Source organism: Aphis gossypii, chromosome 1 (genome assembly GCF_020184175.1).
Source record: "Aphis gossypii isolate Hap1 chromosome 1, ASM2018417v2, whole genome shotgun sequence".
Taxonomy (NCBI): Eukaryota; Metazoa; Arthropoda; class Insecta; order Hemiptera; family Aphididae; genus Aphis; species Aphis gossypii.
This window is the reverse complement of record NC_065530.1, coordinates 74870144-74890829: the sequence shown is the minus strand read 5'-3', so window position 1 is coordinate 74890829 and position 20686 is coordinate 74870144. Positions and strand designations below refer to the sequence as shown.

General features: G+C 23.3%; 1 protein-coding gene across 1 annotated transcript in view; it reads left to right on the top strand.

Moving 5' to 3' along the window:
* The window catches only part of LOC114119725 (octopamine receptor beta-3R-like), a 171973-nt gene that overhangs the window by 133184 nt on the left and 18103 nt on the right, over nt 1-20686 (top strand). Inside the window, exon 4 of the mRNA XM_027981404.2 lies at nt 20342-20456. Within this exon, the coding sequence (XP_027837205.2) occupies nt 20342-20456 (115 nt within the window). The remainder of the gene's footprint in view (nt 1-20341; nt 20457-20686) is intronic.

Sequence of the window (20686 nt, the reverse complement as noted above, 5' to 3'; positions counted from 1 at the left end):
ATATATAAAATGTCGGTTTGTGGACTCTAGTTTGTTCCTGCAGTACATAATTCTTATTCGATATTTATCCAAAAAAAAAAAAAAAAAACACTGTTTTAATTTTTAAGTTGAAATATACTCGGCGTCTCAATCTCTATTGCATAACAAAATAGCCAATTAGAAGCAAACTCGTTTTTCTTCAAATTATTTTATTGTATTTATAATTTTCATATGGATCTTAATGGAAATACATATCTATCGAAAATGATCTAAAATAATTCTTTTTTCAGATCTCTTTGAATTCATTGAAAATATACATTTTGATCAACATATTATTTTTGTTAGATTTAAATATTTTATTTTTATTTTTATACAATATACTTCTCACAAACATATTATACTTTTTAAGATAATTAATTTAATGTAGGTACTTTATATTATTATAGCACTGGCCATTATTGTCCATAAACGGTAAAATCGACACTTAGTACTTTCCTATTTATTTTTTTCCATTTATTTTTTTTCCATTTAACCACCACCTTGTTGATATTGACATCAAATAAACGCATTCAAAAACCTAACGTAAATCTAAAATGAAACACTGAAGTGATGAGGTTTACGCCATCTGTCTTCCAAGCGAATTAAAGGACAAAGCATCCCGAGTTCTTTCCGAGAACGTCCAAGTGTAATGGCTTAGAGGTTTTAAAACAGTTTCATTGCACTCTATTTCCTTCGAACCTATCGTATAATTTGGTCCGACGGTTACACGCATTACTCTTTTCACTTAAAAGTTTTATGTCCACGTTTATTTTTTATTCAACAGCAGCGAACATAGTGATAATTGTGCAGCTTTCGTGTTCCATTCAACCCATAGTAGGAGGTACGTAAGTGCCTATTTTCGAACAAAAGAAATATATTTCCATTATATAATGACGTATTGATGTGGAAATGGCCGATTTATAATTTAATATCAATACCACTGTAGTTAGATGTATAGTAATTTATTAAGTATAAAATAAATAATTAAATAAATGTTATTTTAAATTAAATATCTGTGTATACAATCAGGTTTTTTTCTGAAACAAAATAGAATTAGATTAATTTAAAAATAGATATTATGAAATACAAAATTTTTTATAACTATTTTTATACTTATAATCATTATTCTATTGCATAATATGTTTATTTTATTTAGATTGATACAAAAAAATTAATGAGTATTGTTTTAATTATAAAATTCGTGGTAGAAATCAGTAGTTTACCTTAATATATTAGCCTAAAAAATATGTGTTTATGAACTTAAACCAATTGTAAATATATAATAAAAAAGTTAAAAATGTACCATATTCATAAAACATTTTTACTAATTTTTTGAAATAATAAAATAATATTTGTAATCTAACTTAGTCAATGACATCATTACCTAAAACCAGAATAATCACTACCTAAAACAATGGTGTAATTACATAATTTAATAAAGTTATAAATCAACGTCATTAGAATTTCAGTGATGGATCTCAACAATTTGTCATCAAAATAAAATAGTGATAACCATATTGGTTGTATTAAAATTATCACTCTGCTATTTATTAATATCTTATAAAAGAGTTTTAGATTAGACGACTAATTATGACTGAAAGCTGATAGGACAATCAACTAACAACCAACAACCAACAACCAAAATACCTAAATGATCAACCAACAAAAAATAATAAATTATTTTGATAAATGAATGTGTTATAAAATATAAGCCAGTCATTAATTAATATTACTTTAAATTAAATATTCTTAAATCTTGAATTGTTTTTAACATGCAGATTATAATATATTATGTAAAACTTTATTTATTTATATTTATAACTTAAAATGATTATTTTATATAATTATCAATACAAGATACTAAAAACATATTAAAAACGCAAATGAGTTACTATAGATATAATACAATTAAGAAAATACAATGCAATTACTATTAGATTTATCTGTATACATATAGGAGACCGACATATAGGTACCTATCTTACTGTATAGTTTGAAGCTGAAGATGAAATACTTTTAATTGGCAGTTTTAATTAATTTATTTGTTTATAAAAATTTTTAACTGTTGTGTATACAAATTTTCTAGATTTGGTAAATATTTTGCACTTCTCTCTGTAGAAAAATTACTGAATCCTTTTATATTTTCTTATTTCTTATCTTAAAAAAATTTATTGTTTCATTAGTTAATACTTAATTGCAGTCTAAACATAACAAGTCTTAAATTTTATTTTTATTTTTTTTTTAATCGGTATTAAAATATTTTTACCATAAATTGTATAGGTACAATATTTTTTTCCATTAAATACAACAGTTGGTCACGATACTATCAAATCAAAATAATGGACAATAAGTCACAATTGTTTTTTTATTATTTTAATAAAAAACGTTAATAATATATTATTTATTTTTGTATATATTATGATATTTTGATTTTGAATTGATTGGTCAATAGTGTTAGTCAGTATTTTGTTTGTCAATAGATTATTTATCCCTCATTTAAAAAAAAATAACTTATTAAGTTATAACATAAATTATAAAATATTTTCTAGCTGTTAAATATTCAATAAAAATACGATTATAAATAAATATAAATATTGTTTAATGTATTATATTTTAAATATGGCAAATGTTTATTATTTATTTTATACATATTAAGTATAAAATTGATCCAATTATATGTCTTTATTCTTTAATTTTAAGTGTAATTTCTTTTTTGAAAATATTATTTTTACATAATTTAATAACAGTGTAAAACAAAATATTTGAAAAAAAAGTAGAATATATTCTATATTTTTAAATGCAATGAATTATTTTTATCTATAAATCTATTAGTTGCATTATATATTTTATTATATATTTTTATATTTTTAGCAATATCTGAAATTGATAAGTATAATCATTGTTATCTAAAATATATGATTTGTTTAAATTAGATGAATTTGTTTTCTAATTAAAAAAATTTATATTTTTAAATGTTGGATCACCAATAATTTACAATAATAAGATTCTCGTTTTTTGATATATTTACAAGATTAAAATTATAATAGAAAAATATATTATTTTTAATAGATATGAGTTCTTTAACATCGAAATAAAGATGGCCATCGACTGTCTCAATAATATATTGTGTATGATGTGAATTACAACACAATCGATTATCTTAAATATTTAAAGAAAAACTATTGAAATAAATTTTAGAATAACTTAGTAGTAAATATTTTGTTTTTATAATAAAAATAAAAATATATTTAATAAATTCATTTTTTTTTTTTTTAGTTATTTGAAATCTAATAAATGTTGTTGTCTAGTTTTTGAACAACTGCGTTTCTAAAGAACAAAATTAGATATAAGTATTTGTTTATTCGTATATTTTATTCTTAAGTTTTAACATCTTTCAATGTTTAAAAAAAATGTAAATATTTTAGTGTTTAATTTATTAATCAAGCATTTTTTAGAACAATAATATTTTATTCAAACATATAAACGTGGTATGAATATAGTTTATAATGAAAACTAATTTCTATAATAATTAAGACTTCTTCTTTAAAAATTATTTTACATAAATTAACATATTAACTTGATATTTAAATTGTTATCCCTAAGCATAGTTAATTGATAACATTGGTTTTTAAAAGTTTTTTCCAAAAACTCTAGGTACATTCAAAACTTTTTTTCAAAATTATTTTAATTACTGACCTTTTTTAAAAATTATATTTTTATATTTTCTTTAATACTATTTACTTTGTTTTTATATTCAAAAACATAAAATATTTTTTTTCAAGTATAAACTTTACTGACTGACCGACTTGTATTTTCTCTAAACATTCGACAAGTCAAATAACTATAATGCATATACAATATACATTACTTTCTATAAATTATACATACATTTACAACACAAGGTTATAATATACAAGATTATAAATTATACATTAATATTGAATTTTAATGATCTTATGAATTTATATTTATTTAGCATTAAAATGAATTCATGGATTGATGAAATTACAATCATATTAATTGTGGGTATACACCATAACTATTTCATAATATATTTTATAGTATATTGGTACATATAAATGTTGTATTTAATATGTTTACTACTTGTGTCTACAGTTGAATAATACAACGATTCAATGTTTTTAAATTTTCTAAAATTGTCATCCAAACATTGTTTTTTGTATTGTACGACAAAAACATACATATATATTGTGTACTATATACCTATGTACAATGAATATACATATCTTACTTCAAACGTACACAATTCATTTGATATTGCATTTATTATTTGTTTGATGTTTTCATACAAAGAAACATCAATCTATATTATATTTTTGTCTTTTTAGGTTTGTAGTGAAATTAAGTTTTTTTTTTTAAATAAGATATCTACAGACTTTAGTTGGCCACTGAAGCGATTATCTTTTTATTTTTTGAAAACAATAATATATTTTTGCATTTAAAAAAATATTCTAAGCTTTACTAGACAACGCTCGACATTTAGTTCAAGGTTGTTTTTATCTTTTTGACAATGTTTTACTGTCCTTTTAAAATCTGTCTTGTAAAAATACTTAAAAATTTGAAAAATATATACTTATAATATGATATTTAAAACATAATCAAAAATAATTCTAAAATTTTTCGTATACTTTTCTTCAATCATTAATTTTTACAAGAAATATTACAATACAAATCCTACGGAGTACAAGAATATACAAATGGACATTGTATTATAAAATAAACTGTGATGGGATTTATTTTGATTAAAGTAATGTTTTTCATTAAAAAAAAAATACAAATCGAGCATAACAATCAATATAGTCGTCATTATGTTTGTTTATAGCAACGTTTTTTTTTTTTTTATAATAAACGTGTTGAAAATATGATGCCAATTCTAATAATCACTATTACATTGTGTTCGTAAATAAATTGTAGTCCTTACATATCAAATAAATCAACAATTTACATAATTTGTTCGGTATTACAATGTTGTGACACGATCAAAACTAACGATTTCATTTTATCCAAAATTAATTGTCATTTTGGCTTAATTGTCGTATTTGTTTACTTAATGACAAAAATATTGTATGTTTTGTTTACAATATAAAAATCCCTTGCACTTTCTTGTGGATAGGGTGTGTTCCGCTGATGGGCGTTTGACGTTTCCAAATACGACAAGATTACATTTTTCATTTTAACCCTTGTAGATCGTATTTTCGCCATTTCATGAAACACCTTTCAGACGATAACGGCAATAGATGAAAAATGACAACTCTGATCGTTCACATCAATGTCATTTCCCACAGTCATTTCTTTGAATATTTTATGTAGATAGTAGGGAACATAAGCAATTTATTCGATGACTTATTTTCTATAACACCATTTTTGCTATGCACTGTCCCTAATAACTTAATATTAGATACCTATTAAGTATTACACGTCGTTGTCATGCTCTAAATTGTTTATTTTTATTTAATTAATGGTTTTCCAACATTGACGTCAAAAGGATAATTGAAAATACAGAGGTAGAATATTTGTGTTCAAACGTACGTCAAGTACGTCAACTATTGGTGTAAATGTAATTATAATTATAAGTTTATAAAAAAAATAATTAGTGTCTATAAATTCTTATTCGACATAAATAACATTTTTAATATTGTTAGACTTAAGAACTAAAAAGCCGAAATATTTGGTTAGATTTTATGAGCTTACTATATTTAAATTGAAAAGGTTAGTCTGCAGTTTACGATATTCGTATTTTAATTGTACTAAAAATATAAAATTTGTTGTTTAAAATATAATCGACTCACCAGACGTTATTGGCTAGCAGTTCATTGCTTGTAATACACTGTTGAATTTCCAAAAATTTATATCTAAGTGTATCGTATGGAATTTTCCAAAAACTCTTTAAATTAAACCTTTAGACTGACCTAGTATTCACAAAGAAATTGAGCACGTATATAAAATCAATGTTAGTTTACAGTGGCAGCAGCCTTATTGTTTTTCAACTCCAATACACATTTTCTACGAGATTCGAACGGGAATATTGTCTTCTATATCTGTCAGGCATTATTCAGGACAATAATCTACGGTATAAACTTGTTATTCGCGGATGACATAATAAAACGATATAAAATAAATATGACATTATTGTTGCGACATTTAATTCAATAAAACCTTTTAAAGATATTACATATATATAAACTATATACATTTCATTTATACATGTATAAAATGATAAGACGCTATTCGTTCTTTTAAAAGTATTTAATATTATTTTGTTTAAGTCTGGATAAAAATTACGATTAAATTAAAAATATTTATTCAAATAAACATTTACAATACATCATATGTCTCAATATGAATTGCATATTGTATTAAAGATAATTCCAACGGTGCACAATCAGTAACTCATATAGGCAATTTAATAAAATATAATGATTTATATTATATAACACATAAATACCACAAATACATTACAATATGTATTATAAGTAGGTTCTTGGTATATAATATTATTGATAAATATAGTACGCATGTTGCATATTATATATCATAAATATACTATCATATTTATTATATTATTATTTTATTTATGTATGTATATATATAAATATATATATAATACATATATATTTCTTAAAATGTACCTATTGTATACATAATACATATTATATTAATGAAGACCTTATAATATTTAATTTAAAGATTTCGAATTAACCGTTTTTCAATTGAATGTTTGTTTTCATAATTATTAGGTACATTGTTTTAAATGGTTAGAAATTGTTTTTGTTATATTTTTACATGAATTTTGTTTTTAATACAACAACTAATGTATAGTTATAAATGAAATATATAAACTAATAATAAATCATTTTTTCAAAAATATTTTAGTCAACAATAATTGTAAGTATTGTTCGTTCAAGACATTAAATTAAAAATTATCAGTCAAACTATTTTTGTCTTAGAAAGAAATTGTAAATTTGTTTTACCTAGTGAAGAAGTTTAAGTATAGTAAGTTTTTGTTATTCAGCAATTTATCTTCACAGTAATAGTAGAAATAAAGTTGAGTTGGGTTGAATTTAAAGCTCACTTAATTTTATTCGTTTGTATCTCAAATAAAGCGACCATGATTATTTTTTAGAAAAAAAACCTTCCTCGCCATCAAAAAGACCAATTTATATCTGCAGAATAGTATAAAACGATACTCATGAATAAAAAGATTATTGTGGAAATAAAATAATGTTAAGTATTTAAAACAATAAAAAATGTACTTACAATTCTAGATGAAAAAAATGTTATTTTAAATTTTTTCAAAACCTAATATAATGTTATTATAGTTGTACCATTTTTCGTCATTTAACATATTTTTTAACTCTCGTAAAAATTATTTCAAAACATTTCAATTTACCACAAACTGGAATTAAATCTAATGTTGAATTAATTTAGTTTCTGCGTAGGTATTTATCAGTCCAAATGATTAATGTTTCAATAATTTGAGTTTGGCAAGAGCGATGACAATAATACGAATGCAATAACATTATGAATGTTAATAATAATATTGTCACTTGACATGTATTCTAATTTAAACAAAGAGAAACAGTTGTACTTATTTACCTCAACATTTTTCAACTTTTCAATTAATTCCGTGAAATGAATAAAATTGTTTAAAATAATATTTTATTTTGTTTTTGATAATTTTAAGTGGTTATTTATGCACCTACTTTAAACTTAAAGTATGAAAGTAAATTTAAATAACTAACTTAGTACAGAAAATATATTATACAGTTATTCAATATTTATCTTTAGGTACTTATTAGTTATTTTATATTATAATAATTAAATTAAATCTGTATCCTTTCTTGAAAAACATATTATGTTTTAAGAGTTTACAATTATTACAGTTTTGATATATTTTATTGCATAGGTACTGTATTTGTATTATTGGTAAAAAGTCTTAATTTTTTTTTTTTTTTATTTATTATTATTGCTATAAATAAGAATTGCAATATTAAAATTAAAAAGTATTGGTTTTGCGTATAAATAGCCATTAAAAATAATAAAAACTAACGATTTTTTTTTCATGAATACGAGTATATAAAATTTAATTAACTAATTATATGTTTGATTACTAACCTAATGGTAGTTTCAATCTGTGATTGAGAGTATCGTGAAATTATATTTTTAATTTTGTATGTATAAAAGTTTCGCTTAATTTAAAGTACATATTTGTTGTTATTTTATTAAATGCCGAATTCGCAATTTTGACTACTTGTGGAAAAAAGTTTATTTTACATAATTTAGTTATTATGAGATAAACGTTATATTTACTAATTAACTTTACTTAAGCTCTTTAAATAGTTATAACAATTAATAATATTATGATAATTAGTTTGGATATATTATATTATATAATATATTGCACATTTATAGAAATCAAATCAGAAATACATTAGAAATTTTAAAATATTGAAGCAATTAAAGTTAAACTATATGTTTTTACAACAACCATTCAGCATCATAATATGTACTTGTAATCCAATGTTTGGTATATTCCAATATGCAGTTATAACTTATAATTATTAGAAAATATTCATGTTAAATTTTATTTTCTCGGGTATTCAGAAATACTGCTAAGTATAAAATAATATGTTTCATAATGTACGGAATTTAGAATACACATTTGTCAGCATATTTTTAAAAATGTTAAAATAATATTTAAATATTTAGGACATATTTTATGATTTTAAAACCTTTTTCAGCTAAGTATTTCAATCATTTTTATCCTTTTTATAAAATACATATTATATTATAAAGTCAATGAAAATTTAATAATTAATAAATTACTTATTTTTCAATGCGATGTTGAAAAAATATATATTATTATTTATTAATTTTAAAATTCCTACAATAACTTTTTTAATGATTTATAAAAATATACGTTCTGTTTAAAATAGTGTTTTTAAAAGTAATTTTATTAAACATAACCATTTTTACATTTTTTTTTTTAAGACCTTTTGGATATAGTTTAGTTTTATGTTATAAAACTCAACTACTCCTAAAATCGCTAGTTATAATAAAAAAAATTATTTTTTCAGTAGCTAACTAACCATACATATTCTGAATGATTGATGATTATTACGATTTACGATGACGCTCATTTTTGATATTTTCTATTCTTATTTACTTTATTAACTTCCAAACTGAATAATGTAATAAATTTAATAGTTAGTATTTTTTCTTATATTACTTTACATTTTTATAGGTCAAAACTTGGTTTTATACTTTTATTATACAATTACAACCTTCAAGTACGTATTATTTAGTATATGTATGTGAACAAGTAAAAAGAAAGTTATAATTTAATTCTTTTAAAGTTGTTGCTAAAAATGCTTTTATGAAATGTAAAATCATATACATAAATCTAAAACACTAACAATTCTAGAAAAAACACTGTAATATAATATTATAATATAGTTATTCCATTTTCTTATTATTTAATCTTAACCTTGTACATTTGTCCATTTCAAATTCTCTCAATGGTCTAAAATGTAATGCTTAATAGATTGAGTTGTATTTTTAAAAAAACACACGCAATCATTATTTTGGAGATACATTTTTTTCATTAACGCCATTTCAATATAAATAGCCAAATAATAATATTAAGAATATATGAAATATTTTAGTTAGTACACCAAACAAATTAAATATGTATGAATGGTATTAATATAATAGCAATATATTATATTGTATGTGAACGTTTCGTAAAACGAATTTAAGCTTAAGACCTCGCTATAATAATAAATCGGTGTGACAGTATTTGATGCGAATACCAAATTATGTGTTGTTTTTTTTTAGAAATACGTTTTGTATGCAAGTATCATATTCAATTTAAAAAATTCTTGTGATAATACCATTTATAGAATACAACCCTCAACGTGTACACCGAAGTTCGAATTTCCACTTGGTTACATCTTAGAACAATTATTTTAAACATAAAATCATTATCATCGAATTGAGTAAAAATAAAAATCCCCAGGCTATATCATCAACAACGATATATTTTCGTTTAACTTCAACTTTTAAAACGGTTCAGTATTTTTTTTCTCATCCAATTTCTTCAATACATCGTTATGCAAATCAAATGGAATGAACTATCGATGTATATATTTTTTATTGCTAACATTGCATTTGACTTGGGTTTTAATCATGAATTACTATTTATTTCTTGTTGTCACATTCAGACAATCAAACGATAAATAATGACCCTAACAAATTTTACATATGTTTGCCCTAATTTTATTTCATAAGCCATATTTTTTAAATGCCTATAAACTATAATATTAACTTTATTACCAATTCGTACTTCATGAAAAATATTTTTTTAATTGATTGTTTGCATGTTTAAAAGTAAGTAGTAATTACTAATTTACTCATCGATTGTTAAAATAATTAATAATTATAATATTACCTACTTAACTATATATATATATCGTATTTTTTACTCGATATTTAATTAAATGTTATAAATATACGTTATTATATAAAAGAATTAATTGATTTATTATATATTGTTCTTATCAAACTAGTACTATAAACTACTTAACTATAACAATACTAGTTTTAATATGATTTCAAATTCTGTGCAACGCTCAATAATTGTGATCTTCATTTCAGAAATAACTTTTGAATGTTTCTAATACATTATTAGTTAATTTTCTTTAACTTATAGAAAATTTCAAACCAGTTTTTAAAAATTTTCAAAAAGATAATAATAATATCATTTATTGAGTGAATCGAATTCACTCCCTAATTTAGTATTCCTATATTCTATATTATCGATATGTTCTATAGTACTTATTGATGTCCTTATAATATCTAAAATATTAAGATAATTTAATATGATTTAATAAAAATATATATATATATATATATATACGAATTGAAACATGAATGTTTTTTATTACAAACATTTATAAATAGATTTTATTGATATTTTAACTTTTAAGCAAGTTATGAGTATTTTAAAACTGTAAATCAATATACCATCAATAAAATCCTCAAATTCCCCAAGATAATAATCTACCTTTAAATTTTATAATAAACAAATCATTCTAATTTCAATAGTTGTATAAAATGATCGTAAAAATATTTTGCTATAAGCCAGAAACAAAACATATGTGTATGGTGTACTCTTAATGCAACCATATATTATATAATATACCTAATAAAATTGAATCCTATTTTATCTTAAGTTGTTGTTTAGACACACAAAGTGCACCTTTTGGAATGTTAACTTTTGGGATCATGATAATTATTATTAAGTAGCTATTGATTTTTGGATTGATAAGTTAGAATTTACAATTATTTTTAAGTGTTTTCGCTGTTATACTATAATATACATTTGATTTTAATACATTCAATTACAGTTCATAATTTTTTAATTTTTATAGTTTTTAATATACCGAAGTACCTATTATTATGTTATATATTTTCAGTAGAATTTTGTTTCGGCATGTTTTAAATCAGCTAGAATGTACCTATTGCATTTTTTCTAACATTTGTAAAATTGGCATATCTGTAGTAGTACTGTACAACGTATATATGTAAAGCTTTCTTAATTATGTTATATTATATTATATGCTCTCTCCAGTGTCCTACATGCCTAGTAAGCATTTTGTATAGTATTAAAATACTGGAAAAAATATATAACCACTACGAATGTAAAACATTACGTGCTGCTCGTTAAGTAAGCAAATCGCAATTATTTTAAATTAAAAAAAAATGTGCATAGTTATCTGTTAGACGGTGTAACGCATACACAATATAGCTGCATGTTTATTTAATGAATGGAAGTATTATTAAATTATTTAACCGTTATGATTTAAATGAGACGTATACAATCTTTAAGATTAAAAAAAAACATCGGAATTGAAAATGCTGTACAAATCTTTTCGTAAAAACATACCTAGTTTAGCTTGTTAGTATAATTTTTTATCAATATGCAATATTTATGAACAATTTTTAAATATAAAAATGCTATTAAATAAAGAAAATATCTGTTTTAATGCATGAAATCACGTATCTTACATGTTTATTAAACACATTTAGTTGGTGATGGATTGTGGATTATAATTAAGAATAAATTACTGAGTACAATATTGAGGTACCTTAAAATATAACAACATAACATATTAAAGTATGCATAACTTTTATATAAATTTATATTTTTTATAGATATTATATGAAACTCTACTAATTATGTGATGTATGAGCATATTGTACATATTGAATAAGAACAATTTTATTTTTTCATATTCGTTGAATCTCGAATATCCATTTGTTCATTGTTGTTGTTGAATAATTATTTTGTCACATATTTTTTTATTTATTACGAACAAATAAAACATTTATTAATGTTTCTCATTTAAAAATAAATATATACTGTATTGTTGAAGTGAAAAAAATAATAAATTGTTATCCTCTATACACACTCACATTAAAACAAAAAGTGGGAATATCTCCATACCATGTTAGTTGTGGCTAGACAATTTTAACTTAAGTTTTCTGAATTTCTTTTCTTTTTTTTTTTTTGTTTCAATTCTCGACACTCTGAATTAATTTTGAAATTATAAAACAAGAGGAGAAGACATTTTACCATAATTCCTCAAGACAACAAATTATTACACCATGTTTTTAGAAAAAAAATAAACAGTATAACTATTAGAGTAAACATTCAGTTCTATTCGACTTTTACTCTTTTAGAGACAACTTCTGAATATAATGATATTATTTTATCAGAAAATATATCGACGTCTGGCTAATTTATCTTCCTTCGTGAATAGTGTTTGTTCACTTGTGTATTGTTTTTAATTCGAATTTTCGTTGTAATTTCAGAAACACAAAGGAGTTATATATTGTCTACAAACGTGTTCAAAAGCTATCTGAATGATTTAAATTGCTTTGCGGAAAATTTTACTATGGCTTTTCAATGCAAAATATTCTATCAGACACGAAAAGCATTGAAAAATAGTTTGTTTATCGGACATAATCGTGTTATTGTATTCGCGATACGTGTCAGTTGAAAAACATATATATATTTGAAACCAATAGTCTGCAAGAGAATCTAAAACCATATTTAAATTTATTTAAATTTGTATACATGATACGAAAGTTAGGTTGTCAAGAGATGCGTATATATCCGTCGTGTTTTTATAGGCTTAAATATATTTAAACTATTCGATACATAATGAGATGTGACAAAAATACATACTTTTTCAACCGTCATCTTCACAATTTTTTTCTATTTTTCTGACAAGTAAATAAACCTAGTACTTATACTATGTAGTTTATTTTTGATTACCTCCCACAAATTAATTTATATTTCATCCTCTTTCTTCGTATTTTTTAATATTAATTGAGCAATATTACATGATTTATACAACTATGTGAACGGTTTATTTATTTGATTCTGATTGTAATGCACACATACAATGTGTATACAAAAGATTTTAAATGGAAAAATTAATTAAAATCTAATTAGGTCAAGTGATTATTTTACATAAATTTGGTGAATATTATTTTAATTTAATTTAATTTCTTAAAGTCATAAGAGTCACTAATATACGTAATATTTTTATAAGGCACAATTGTTAATAATTTACATAATTCTACGTGTAGAAGATAATAAGCTATTGCCCGTTTTTAAGTTGTATATTAATTAATTTTACTTTATGAAATCTTTTAAGTCTAGAACTTAATTATATTATCAATAATTTTTTTTAAGTTTTAATTCTTATTAAAAAAAAAAAAATTAATAAAGAATCATTATTAAAAATTATAGGCATAAAATATATTAGTTAGAACGTTGTGTCTTGAGATGGGCAATAATTGAATTCGAGAAAAACTTATTGAATTATTTTAATGACCTTTTAATTATCATAGATAATTGAAATCCTGGTTGTTTTAATTTTCTATTAATTTAAATTAAATTTCAAACTACCATTATTTTTTAGGCTTAAAATTATAATTTTATAACGATAGTATACTTGTTTTTATTCGCACTTTGTAATATTTATAAAAACTCAAAACTATAGTACCAACAAAATTAATTGAATCATTTCAATTGTATTATCTATACACAACTAAATATTTACACTAACATTTATATTAATAATTTAAATTTAAATTTTACTAAGTCAAAAATCGTCCATTTTATTTAGCCTTTAGGACAATTTTATGTTAAGATACACCTATATATACCTATATATTTTTATAAAGTAATATTTTTAAAATTAAAACTATAGTTCGGAGTACTTTATGTTATAATGTTTTAAATATTAATATAAACGTACTTAGATCATTATCATAAAAATAATTTTTATGTTTAAGACATTCTTTTTAATTTGTAAGATTTTAAAACTATAAGAATTAAAAACGACCTATACGTAGATAACAAAGATAAATCTTAGGTAATGCTCATTATGAATTGTAATATATTATCAATGTATTTAAGTTTATAATAATAATATAACAATCTTCTCAATATTAAGCTCAGCTGTGTGAATCAAAATTATAGTCTCTGATATTGGGTTGAACTCTATCTATGTATTAAATTAAAACAAAGTCAATATTTAAAGGTTTTTTCATTATAAACATTTAAAAAAATTTAATTTTTAAGTAATGATTGTTTATATAATAATTTAAACGTAGGTTATTAATTATATTTAATACACATCATTTCAAATAATTTTTTTTATTCAAGCATTTTTTTTTTAAATAAAACGATTATGAATATAAAAAAAATACTTAAAACTTGAAGAACCAAATACGGTATTTTTTACTAGAAATAACCTTTTTTCAAAAAAATAATATACTTTTATTGAAAGTTCGTATTTTATGATAATATATTAACAGTGTTAAAGCTAACCCTAATTTTTTTGGTTTCAGTTTATTTCTTTTATTTCAAAACACGAAACATTAAGTTTTGAAGTAATGATTTATCGTTTTCTGTGGGTTTAAAATATTTGTGGTATTAATTCTAAAAGTATCTAGAATATGGTACAATTTAGTTTTAATATTAATCAACTTCTAAAACTTATACTTATGTTTTCCAATCCCGTTATACAGACATTTTATTTTAAGAACATGAATGTTCACTAACAAAAAAAAACCAATGTAAATGTTCTTATATTAGTACAAACTTTTAGCTTAATATTAGAGAATAAAAACTGATATTCGTATAGACCCAAACTAGGAGAATGAAAATAATTTACTATTCAGTTTTTTAAAAAATCTAAATCTAAATAGTTTATATCTTGCAAGTTAATATGTTAAGTAAATAATATATTCTTAACATATCTCAATTTTACATAATATACATATACACAATAATCATCATGTAGCTGTGTTTACGACTATGTTCTTATATTACGTAATGTACTTCTAAGAATCCTTCACTGAAATATTTCAATTAATTTCTGAAGTTTTTTGTGATATTATCACATTTAACATTTAATATTTAATCATCCAATTTCGAATTTCGAATCTAATTTAATAATGCATTAGATGTTATATGATACTTTTGGAATTCTACTATATTTACACGTATAAAAAAATTGAGAAGTTGAATAGTAAGTTTTAATCGAATGTTCTTTGCGATACTGTTCCTGTGTATATTAAACTGTATTAAACTGGAACTCAATGATAAATGATTTAATATGAAAAAACTTCTATATGGAATTGATGTGTAAGTGTCTATTAATATTGAATTTTATAAATTATACCCTGAGTTTAATATTTTTTTTAAATAACAAAAATATAATAAAAATCCTTTGAAGAAAAATAGTTATTTTCGTTTTGAATATTCAATTTTGTCAAAATTTGAAACGCTTAATAAAAGTTATAACTATTTGTTGTCCTTTAGTAGTTATAGGGATAATCCGTGTAAATCCATGTATAAATTTTCAAGCTTTTTACTAAAAAAAAAAATGTTATCAACATAAATCAAAAAAACTAAAAAAAAAGTTGAAAATTATATATGTTTATAAATTAATTAATAACAGCCAAAATATTTACGAAACAATAATATAAATATATTTTTAAAAATAAGTATTAAAAAAGTAACTTGGTTATTTATTTTTTAAACACCAACAAAAAATGTAACAGAATTTTTCATAAATTATACATAATATATATTATATATAAATATTAAAAATTGACCATAATCGGATGCTTAGTTCAAAATCCAATGTTGAATAAAAATAATAAACTTTATACCTATAAAGTTAATTCATTTAAAAATATATATATTAAGCTTATTAATTTTATAAAAAAATGTTTCTACTACCCAGAACAATTTGTGGTGATTAAAGTCTCACATCATTTGATCATGATAAATAAATGAACTACAATATGACTGGACTATTGTATATAGAATAACTGTATTTGAAAAGTAATTTAATGGATACTATTCTATAGAGACTATGTGTGTTTATCTCTTACGATTCAATAGTTATACCTTTATAATTATTTATGCTCACAGAAAAATAAATAATAATATATAGTCAATAGTATTATTCTGTATATTAGTCAATTAAATAAAAATATACTTTTATAAAGTTACACTATTACAACCGAAAAGATAATTATACGACATTTATTATCAATTTGAACTTGTAAAATGTTATGTAGATCCTAGTATTAGTCGATTGTTTTGGTGATTAGTTGTTGCTATAATATAACGTCGCACCAGAGTGTTAAACGATAAACGACTAATCGCATTAGCTGTCGATTAGTATGTCTAGTTTTAGTGTAATAATTAATAACACCAGTGTATGATTACAGTTTAAATTCATATCAACAATGTATATACACAATATACGACTATATCTATTCCGTCAGTCTGCAGGACTTATTCTCAGATTTATCGAGCTTCAATAATATCCTTAATTTTAATCTGGACGTTTCGTCGTGGCATCCGCATCGATCCCGAGAGAGAAACGTAGTGTATTCGTTGAATGGGTGGGTCGGAGTTTTGAATACGCCACAGTACAACTACGGTCGGTCGTAGTCTACCCAGAATTTGACCTACAAATTTATATGTATATGTTTGTATATATATATACAATTATACACTTAAATTATAACATTGGATTTTGTGTAAGAACCCACATTAAAATGATAACGGGAAGTGGGGCTGGCTGAGGGGTAACTAGGAAAGAGGAAATCATTTAAAAAATATATTAAATTGCACCGCTGCAACTAGTACCTACGCAATTAAGCTACTCGGCAGGATTTATAGCAGAAGGCAGAATATAATCTAAATAAAAGCGAAACACCATCGTCATCATCTCACCAAATTAAAAGCTATTCTGCTGAAACCGAAATAATTACTGCTCGTAGATAGGTCAATGTTGCGTTATTAAATCAAATATAGTATTATAAATTTATAAATTCTAATATACATTAATAGCACTCGGCCGCTTGTGGTTTTATCTGCAATCGCAATAGTTGAATAGCTGAAGTTTTTTACTTATATGCAATTAATAGTAGCTTAGCTGCAGATTTTTTGTCGTCAATGTTTTATAGGAAAATCTACGATAGTAACAAATAAAATAAAAAAACCAAATGTGTTCTCGATATTTGTCTAAAGTTGAAAGACTAATAATGTATAATGACTCTACAATAGTACTATAAATAAGTACTAAATTTATATTACACTATTTATTCTTTTGCACTTCTATTTTTACAGTACCCTATAGTCTATACCAATAATACGTATACACATTCTTCGAAAAATAACTAATTATATTGCATAATAATTAGTATATTTATTAAAACTTGACATAGTTTTATGATAATTACTAGTATAGACATTTCTCTACTCGATCAATTTCTTTGCGGTTTTTTAAAATACATTTTTTTTTTATTCAGACAAAAATGTAAAACAACTTTAATTTTATATTTGAATAAACAATAATAGCGTAATATAGCAACGACATCGTTATACATGCAAATTTATTTAAAAAATTTATATAATTCAAAAATAAAAATATTAACGTGAATTAAATTTAAATAATTTTATAACTATTTGAATTGACATATACATGAAATATAACGAAAGACAAAAATTTATTTTTTTTTTTTTTATGGTAAAAATTGTATGCACGATAGCGTCTTTCTTTAATGTTTCCATTTATTAATCAAACACTGAATACTAAAACTGTGTCTATTTTATGTTTAAAAAAAAAACCACAATAGACAGTTTTGGAAAAGAGTAAATCAAAATGTTATCTGTTTCAGTTTCCTATTTTTATATTTAAATAAATAATAATAATAATAAAAACATGAAGTAAAAACTAGTATAAATAGTTAATATAATAAATTAATTTTAAGACATTCAAAATAAATCTAAAAACGTTGGTTAAAAATAAAGACCAACATATTAATCATAATAATTTGTGAGATGTTTGTTTATATATTATTAAATATTTAAATCGCACTCTACTTGTGTTATATATTATTTGTTTTGTCGTTTCATTGTAAGTTGTAGTGACGTTTGGACAGTATGGTAAAGAATATATTTTTGAACGCTCTATAATTTTGACATCGGTGGGTTTCACTTGTCATGTTGTCTTTCGACCGAATCAAATAATTGTTAATTTATCATTGGAAGATTTACATAGATCATCTTTGTGACACATTTGGGTGCGCCCGTCAAAAATAATATAGAACGTGCGATGTTTCAAACCGCGCGAGAAATGTAAATAAGCTATTGGACTCCCCACGATTTCAATCGTGGCTGGCACACACACACAGTCACACCACTCGTTACATCGAAATATTATATTATTATGTTTCACAGTATACTAAAATGGCATAATCCTGTGAACGGAAGACCGGCTAAAATTTTAGCAGAGCTTTGTACTTCCACCGCAGACGAATTACTCATGAGACCAGTAAATTTTAATTAAATCACAAAATTAATTTAAACGTGAATTAGAAAAGGGTTTTTTAGGTTTATCTTCGGTACAGCGAGTTGTTTAAAGGACGCAGCTGCGTTTATTTACATTCTTTTTTTTTTTAATGAAAATCGTAACGGCCTTTTAGAATAGATTTACCGACTGTTTTCTTGCTAACACTTTGGGCATGGGTTAAGTAAATTAAAAAAAAAGTGGCTGAGTAGGTTAAATTTATAAACTCCGTTCGAGAAGAAACTTTTGTCTCTCCGTGTATCAATGTCAGTGCCCAAACTATGCTTCCTGCCGATTCCAACTTCGAAAAAACATTATTCGGAACGCTCTATAGTATAACAAGTTGGTTTTTTTCTAGTTGAGCTCATCTTTATAATTGACAATAACTGACCTTAAGAACAATTTTAAAGGTTTTTAAGTAAATCGAAATAAATTGAATATTAGTAATACAATACTATACATAAAAACTGAAATTTAAGATTAAAATACTCCTTTTTAATAAATGTCTGATTACCAAAAAAAAGGAACAAACAGATTTCTGAGAAGTTGATCAATTTTAATCCATGCCTATATTTTTTATTTACACAACTTCAGAACTTTTGTGGCACAGGTTAAAAATAATTGGTTTGTCTGAAACTTTTTTTTGTATAGTTTTTTTCTAGTTATCAAACCTTTCTTGGAAAAAGGCTAATTACTATTCAAATTAATCTTTTTGATATTAATTTAAAAAATATAAATATAAATTATAGCAGATATACTAAAATTAAAATATTGATATACGACTTCGGTGATTATTGTTGAACATTATCCACTCTCAAGCAGTGAAATAAAATGCACTCGGGACTTTATTGATATTTCAATATCTGATATATTATATTTTACTATCAGGATCCTGGACTAATTAACTACTGCTACCGTTGTGATTTACGCGGTACACCATTAATTATCAAATACCCTCCTCTCCGTTATAACTTTAATTATAGTTTCCTTAACTTCTACGTGAGCTGATTTTGACATCTTGATGTACAGACTCGTACTGGAGCACTACACACACACACTACCCACATATCGTACGAGATCCGCGATTTAAAAACTATAATATGAGATATTCTGTATCAAACGCTTAGAATAAATTTCAAATCAACAATGTCGGTTTAGAGTATATCTATATATTAGTAATATTATATAATCGTAGAGTTTGTATGTGTGTTAACAGTGTTTAATTAATTACTTGGTAAAATATACATATTGCGGGTTTTTCTGTTATCCGATGATACATTTTGAAGTATGAAAATTCGTATTATTTCATGAGAGATTAAAAAACTATTCTACGATATTTTATTTTTCAGTTCCAACGGCGACAAAGACCACGAGCACAAGTTGGAGGACAGAACACAAAGCTGCTCGCACGCTGGGGATCATCATGGGCGTATTCCTGTTGTGCTGGTTGCCATTTTTTCTTTGGTAAAAATTTTATAATATTATACGCGTTACACAATACACATTATACTATAGTGGTACACATTTTTTTATTCACTTTATCTTTTAGTTAGATACTGAAATAGTATAGGTATGTTATACGCCTATATACTCTGCAACAAACGAATAAAACGAATAACGTTGTAGACGTGTACTCGACGAAACATTATTAAAAACGTATTATTCATATTACAATAATGAGTATGTACGTAATT